Here is a 7,758-nt window from a genome sequence, read left to right as displayed (position 1 = left end):
TGTCCTACATAACCAACTAATACTTCCTCCATCATGATAACATTGTCCCATTGTCTTTAATTCAAAGGGTAGAGTTGTTACTCTATCAATTTTCTTTAAATCATCCCAAAATGGAAAGGGTTAATGAGATGGTGGAAGTAATTTCTAAGTGAGTTAGTTTTATTCGGTAGTTTGTCTCAACGTTCAGCTTTCACATGCACAGGCCATTATTTCACACCAACAAGGTAACAGAAAGATGCTGATTGCAGGGGTAAAACAATTGCATAAAATACTTTCATACAGGTTACAGAGTTGTATTTAGAAACTTACATATTTACAGAAGATGATACAAGAGAGGGCTGTATGCTTCATACTGCTTTGAAGCTTAAACTTCACCTTCAAGATACTGCTGCCCAAATGATTACCCCGAGCACAAGAGAGGGCATTAACTAGTTATGTACGTGCGTCATATACAGTGCCATACCAGGAGATTCTAATAGTTGATCCTGCAATCGAACAACATTATTAGATAATATAACTTATAAGCATCAAAATGGTTACTGAAAAGTGTAAACAAAGTGAATCAAATTGCTCAACTCTTTTACTAGAAACAGAAAAAAAAATAGAATACCTTCTAACTTAACAGTTTAGAATATATGCAAGAATGAGACGGTCAAACCGTCAAAATACAGTAGAAGCTCATAAGCTGCTAGATTCTCCCCACGAGTTGAAAAACTTAATCATATGCTCATATACGTCTTCCTTTGCCGTAATGCTCAAGAGGAAATCAACATGGCCATAATTTTCAAGATAAAGCACCTCTTTCTTACATGGCAGCTCTTTGATGGTGTGTTGCACGTCTATGATATCAGCCAAGGCATCATTGCCTCCATAAGCCATCCATAATGGCAATGATTCAGGTATAAGGCTGAGGTCAAATGTGGGCGGTTTAAACGATCCATAAACTTTCATATTTTTCAGCATTCCATAGTCGTACTTGGCAAATGTGCCTTTCCGTATCACTGCAATTCGAAAACCACCAAGGAAAAGGTTGAAGGAAAACCAAAATATAAGGAGGATAATCCTTACATTTGCATTAATATAGTATTGAATTAAATGACCGCCCAAATTAAACAAAAACTACTATTGTACAACATCAATGTCGTGACTGTATCACAAATATACTGCTCAACATGTTTTACAGTTGAAATTTATAATTAATCAAGTGTTGTCAAGCAAAGGGCATGTAAAAACACATTATGAAATAAAGACTTCCAACATGCCTCGCCCTAACAATCTGCATCATCTATTTGGTGATACAATTTCATCTTCATAACAGTCTAGACGTCTAGTCTAAAAAAAATGGAGATAAATAAATCTATTCAAGTACAGCAACAGAAAATTCCTTACATCACAGCCATAAGCCATTCTTGGCTCCTCCATTTAACATCTTCGACAGTAGTAAAATCGTGTGTTGTTAGCAAGAAACAGAGACCCAATATCCCGGAACTTCTATATTCGTTAAAAACCAAAGGGGCATTGTTTGACTATCATATAAGCTACATGGACAAACCATACAAACATACCTAAGAGTCTACAACAAGGTGGGTTAAGAACATTTGTAGCTCTGAAAACAAAAGATATCAATCCTCCCCAACAACAAAACATTGTTCCAAGGATAGAACCTCATACCCCAGCAACCACCTTCACTCTTTGTTTGGACACAAAAATAGGTGGGGAGGGAAAAGAAAGAGAGAAGAGAAGAGTAAATGAAGCAAGGGATTTTTTGCTCAAAAAATTCCAATTTTGTATTTTCAACTTGGTATGTAATTGGTAAAATAGATCCCTAAAAGCCTCCATTTCCCTCCGGTCTAAATCCCTCCAGTAGTCCAATCCCACTTGCTACAAAAACATGGGAACTTGTTCCCTTCCTTTCCCTCCAAATCCCTCCATGCAAACAAAAGGTTATTGAGCTTACGGTTTAGTAACAGTAGGCTATAAAGATTGAAAAACTAAATTTGCTGATCTTGATATTTGATCTTAGGCTTTGAGGGGAGGTCATCAGTCAAAAAGCTAATTGCAAGATCACTAAGTAGCAACTTGTAGCGTTATCACTTTCAATCACCTTGTAACTATTATCTGAAAGAACTAAGTCAACTAAGCTGGTATTAGTATAGTACTCCCTTTGTCGCGGTCATTTGTTGTCCTTTTCCATATTGGGGCGTCTTAGTCAATTGTTGTCCTTTCTATTTTAAGAATAAACTTGATGAGCAATTTGATCATTGACACTCAATTTGTTCCACTTGTCAATTAGTAATTGGCCCCTTCTTCTTTCCTTGATCTTTGTGCCAAAACCAAAGGACAACAATTGACCGGGACAGAGGGAGTATTAGACTATTAGTTTGCTAAAGGGGATCGTTAACCAACACAAGGGTTGCAAGGTACAAGGAGCTACATCACAGATCCAGAGGCTATCTGAAGCGTGACAAACTAAAGAACAGGACTTTCAGAAGGAAAAAAATTCAAAACTCACTTTGAAATAGATGGTTCAAGTTTTTGACTGATGAGGGATGAGGTTCATATTCAAGGTAATACTCCACTCTTGAGGTGTTGAAACAGCAATTCTTTCCTGCCATTGATTCATGATTAAAGACCAACTTTACGCAAATAAAAGAAATGAAAAATGGAGAAAACAATGGAAATCCAGAAAAGAGAAAACAAAAGACATGAGCAGTTGAAGCAGCAAGTTTTTCCTGCCATTAATGCATGATTGAAGACCAACTTTATGCAAAATAAAGATTTGGAGCAAAACAATGATCATCCAAAAAAGAGAAAACAATAAGACATGCGGATAACGTGAAACTGGAATTAACTGATTCCTCCGAGGAGGCAACTAACTATGTTGTCAGATACTCAACCGTCCTTTAACAGAATGAGCAACATGCTATAAGGTAGTCTAGCACTCCTCTGCGGAAACTGGGTAGTATTGACTCTATTGAGCCATCGCCAAGTACTCTAGGAAAGCAAAGCAGCGAGATACCAACTGATCTCTTATGTGCTGTTTTCCGACTATTGAGGGACGCTGTACAAACTTACCAGTTATAGAAGCCAACATGTCATCACAGTCTAAATGGCCATCACACAAAGAGTCCAAAAGCTGAACTCCCATATCACTGCATCCATTTCAAATTTGGAGTAAGCAGTAAAATACACATTCATTTTACATGCTATTTGGTCAGTGTCTATGCATGCTGGTTTAAAGAAAGATAAACTGTAAGGGTATAGCGTGTTCTTTTTCGTTTTTTTTTTTTTTAAGGTTTGGTCCTTTTTCCCATAAGAGTCAAAGACTACCTCCGGAAGTTCAATTGGTGAAAGCCCATCGCAAGAATCATCTGCGTAAAGAAAAATATGATCATGTCAACCTCCCGAGTCCCAAATGCTATGTCAAAACACATATATATGAAAAATACAAACAAAAATACCTTATCCAGATGCATGTTAACCATTCTAAGAACAAAAGGTGCATTTACATGCTGCAGGTATGATATCGGACAAAGAAGAGCAGCACCCTCAACCATTTTCACTACATCCGGCTGAGTTAATGCGGCCAAAGACATTATTGTGCCCTTGCAGGATGAAATATACTTCGTTAAAAAAAAGGAGGAAATGAAAATAACTTTTATGAAAACAAACTAAACAGAGTTGCATTGACTGAGAGGTCATAATAAGGTACACAGGTTCTTACTTGTGAGTGTCCAACGAGGAAAACTTTGGAGTTCGTGAGCTGATTTACATACGCGATCATTGCTGGAAGATCATGTAGAGCCAACTCCTCCCAACTCCAATCCCAAAATGCCTAAAATAAACAACAATTTTCATAGGGCTATTGAAACTACAACGAATGACTGGTACTTCACAAAGAGACTGTTTCTGAATGACCCGATGAAAATTGCGACAAAAAACTACAACAAATGAGTGGTACTTCACAATAGAAAGAAGCACAGTTACTTTAATGAGCCATTTTATTTCATCATAATCCTGAACCAAAGAGTAATGAATCTTTGGCTGTATAGAATAACGGAAACATCACTAGGACGTATACTAATCCGAAATATTAATATGACCCATAAGGCGCAAGCACAATTTTAAGGTGAAAACACGCACAAAGCCTGCAATATAGAGATGCTTCATTAAGCAATTTATATCCATAACGTATGTTAAACATGGTACGCACCTTGCTCCTCTCTAAAAGAGATACATGACCATGACTCCAGCGTGTTCCCCTCACATTCGCGACCCAAACATCAAATCCACGGTCTGCCAAAAGGAAACCTAACGATTGTTCATTTGGATTCAGAAACCATGCATCACCTGCCTGTTTGTTCAAAGCATGCAACAAACTCTCTGTCATACATGTGCAATTAAAAAAATATATAACACAGCATACATTTTGCTTCCGTAACAAATGATCTCCAATCATGATTCATTAACATGAAGATTGGCTACTATTTCTATACTAATTAAGCCAATGGAACGAACGGCCTCGTACAATACAAAGTAACACCACAAAATCAAATCAATTGGCGCAACTGCAAATCATTTCAAATAACACTGAATATATGATTGAATTCTGTATAATTTAACGCAGTTTTGAACTCCAAATCGTCAAGGAGCATCTAATAAAGTTATCATATCACATACGGAGTATATAAATGATTAAAACCTAATATATGTAAAACGAGGACACATTTTGCTCTGTATATATGATAAAAACCAAATATATGTAAATGATCAAAACATGGAACAAACTCCCTGTCATACATGTGCAATTAAAAAAATGCTGTATATAACACAGCACACATTTTGCTTTCGTAAGAAATGATCTCCAATCACGATTCATTAACATGAAGATTGGCTACTGCTTCTATCCAATGGAACGAACCTTCTCGTAGAATACAAAGTTACACCATAAAACAAATGAATTGACGCAGTTGCAAATCATTTCAAATAATAATGGATATATGATTGAATTCCGTATAGTTTAGCGCAGTTTTGAACTAGAAATCATCAAGGAGCATCTAATAAAGTTATCATATCACATATATAAATGATTAAAACCTAATTGATGTAAAACGAGGAAAGTAAGAGCAATAAACAGTAAAAATTCACTAGTTGATTACCATAAAAAGTCCATGTTGAAGGAGAACAGGAGAACGACGTCGTAAATTCAGTGTATCACCAGAAGAAGCCGAAACACGCTGTAATGCCAGCAAATATCCGTCCTGTGTTTTCACCTGTCAAAACAACAGCAAAAAATTACGACATTACTCCCGTGTCTCAATCGCTCCAACAAAATTGAATCGAATAATCGCTACTCAACTAAAGATGAAAAATTAAATGAGAGGGAGTACGGTATGCTCGGAGCATGAGTAACCGGAGGGACTAATGAGCTGATGACAGAGGCTTCCGCCGAGAGAGGGACGGCGGAAGAGGTCGTCGACGGCGGAGTTTACGGCGACGGAAGAAAAGACGGAAAGGAGTGGGAGTGAGAGAAGTAGAGTTGCAATAGTTACGGGATGTGGTGGCGAGGGTAAAATCGGCATATTATATCACCGGCTAAGTGCTGCTGTAAGGTGTTGCGATTAATAGAGGACGGAGAGTTAGAGATAGCGTGCCGGGAATTTTAAATTCCCACGGAAATTATTTTTTATGTTTTCTTAAATGTACACGTTACTTACTTGCATAGTTGACCATGGATTAAAACCGTGAAACGTGCGTATCGGCCCAAGTTGGACACGGATATTATATTACAGGGATGATTATTGATGCAAATCAAAGACCAACTCCCGCGCCAAATTGAGGTTGGAGAATAAAAATGATAAAGAGCTACCATGGCATGCACTTAACACGAAATTGATAGAGGGGATTGAAGAACAATGTGATCCTAGTGCTAGTACAACCATGATTTATTTTACGGAAAATTCACGTAGTACCCTCAAACTTCGTCATTTTGCACGTGGTACCCAACTTTTTAAGTTTGTGCACATGTTATCCTTGAGATTTGATTTTGAAGCACAACGTACCCTTTTTATCGTTTTTAAAATTTTCAATTGAGCATAAATCATAAACCAGAAATCGGAATTGACTAATTTTTTTTTCAAATTGATTATCTCTTCGCGATCTATAGATTGATCAAACGAAAATGGTCATTCAGAAATTTAAGATCGAAAATATGGTTGATTTGAGATTTTCGTTTAAAAAAACCCTATAAAATGTCAGTCGACAATTTTTTTTCTCAAATCGTAGATTATGAGGAGATAATCATTTTAGGAAAAAAATTGTCCGATTCTGAATTCCGGTGTAGAAGTTATGCGCAATTGAATTTTTTTATAGCGACAAAAAGGGCATGTTGTACATGAAAATCAAACATGGAGGGTATCATGTACATAAACTTAAAAAGTTGGGTACCACGTGCAAAATGGTAAAATTCGAGGGCACCACGTGAATTTTCCGTTTATTTTATTCGATGCACTCCAAAACTTTGTTTGTGAGGTTTGATTTTTAATATGGATATCAGGTTATAATTGGTATGTCTTATTGATAATAACTAGGTTTGGAGCCCGGCTTCGCTCGGGCTACTTTTTGTTACCGTTAAATTTTATTTTCAATGAAATAAACTATGTCGGAGTGTCTAAATCACACGTTTACTATTAGTAATATATTTTTCTATAGCATATCTTGTAATTATGCAAATTATGAGACACATTCACTGCCCTGCTACTAATATTATTACTTTCACGACATTCTTTGTTAATATCATTACGTTCACTACTCTCGTGGTTACTATTGTTTCTTTTACTAATTCCTCTATTTTTTTTCTATTAAATTCATTATTCCCGTTAATTTTATCCGGCCTATATTTAAATAAATAAAATATTTCCTTGAGTCGATTGGTTATTTAATTGTTCATACGCTTTCTCATTGCTATCACTGTTACTTTCATTACATTCGTTGTTACATTCATTACTCTCACTATCATTATTATAACTGTCACTACTCCCACATTAATACTGTTAAATTTTATTAATCTCGTTGCTGCTACTATTACTTTGACTACATTTAATTTAATTTATAATTTTATGATGATACTAATTAATTCCATAAGCGGTGCATGTTAATTTTAAGGAAAATTACTATATTATTTTGTTTTCTAAAATTAATTACTTTAATTTAATGTAGTTTCCATAAGTATTCTTCATCAAGGCATCTTTATATTATACTTTTAACCAAAACTATATAGTATTTGCATTGAGATCCTTTAATCGGGTCCATCACACGGTGCTAGTGATTTAAAACTATATAGTATAATTAATTTGTATAACTTTCTTTAATTACATTGAAGTCCCTTGGTTTCTGGATTTAATATATAGTATTGATGCCAAGGGTATATATAGCTTACAATATAAGAATAGGCTATGGGTATGCTAGGATATAATCTAAAGAGCCCATAATAAGAGCCCATAATAATACTAACACCCCCCCTCAAGTGGGAGCATGCAAATTTGCAGTGCCCAACTTGTCTAAAAGAGCACGAAACTGAGAAACACCCAAGGCCTTCGTAAGGATATCTGCTAATTGATCATTAGTGGAAACATGGGATGGGGCAACAAGGCCATCCTGAATAGCATCACGCACAAAATGACAGTCGATCTCAATATGTTTTGTACGTTCATGAAAGACTGGATTTTGCGCAAGGTAAAGAGCAGACGTGCTATCGCA

General features: G+C 36.1%; 1 protein-coding gene across 2 annotated transcripts; it reads right to left on the bottom strand.

The window, feature by feature from the left end:
- Nucleotides 1-242: 242 nt before the first annotated feature.
- On the bottom strand, nucleotides 243-5,827 carry LOC141611582 (triacylglycerol lipase 1-like). 2 transcript variants are annotated; one of them, XM_074430161.1, is made up of 10 exons: nucleotides 5,718-5,827; nucleotides 5,160-5,273; nucleotides 4,214-4,354; nucleotides 3,725-3,835; nucleotides 3,462-3,605; nucleotides 3,331-3,371; nucleotides 3,076-3,152; nucleotides 2,513-2,608; nucleotides 611-1,001; nucleotides 243-485 (listed from the first exon to the last, which is right to left on the bottom strand). In XM_074430161.1, exons 1-9 carry the CDS (start codon nucleotides 5,721-5,723, stop codon nucleotides 679-681), a joined length of 1,053 nt encoding a protein of 350 aa, XP_074286262.1. In that variant the 5' UTR covers nucleotides 5,724-5,827; the 3' UTR covers nucleotides 243-485; nucleotides 611-678. The 2 variants fall into 2 exon arrangements, with proteins under 2 accessions (XP_074286262.1, XP_074286261.1); XM_074430160.1 differs by lacking the exon at nucleotides 5,718-5,827 and adding an exon at nucleotides 5,391-5,711.
- Between the last annotated feature and the right edge of the window lie 1,931 nt (nucleotides 5,828-7,758).

The sequence above is a fragment of the Silene latifolia genome, chromosome 11 (assembly GCF_048544455.1).
Source record: "Silene latifolia isolate original U9 population chromosome 11, ASM4854445v1, whole genome shotgun sequence".
In the NCBI taxonomy this organism is placed as follows: Eukaryota; Viridiplantae; Streptophyta; class Magnoliopsida; order Caryophyllales; family Caryophyllaceae; genus Silene; species Silene latifolia.
The sequence above is the reverse complement of the archived record's forward strand: the minus strand, read 5'-3'. Positions and strand labels throughout refer to the sequence as shown.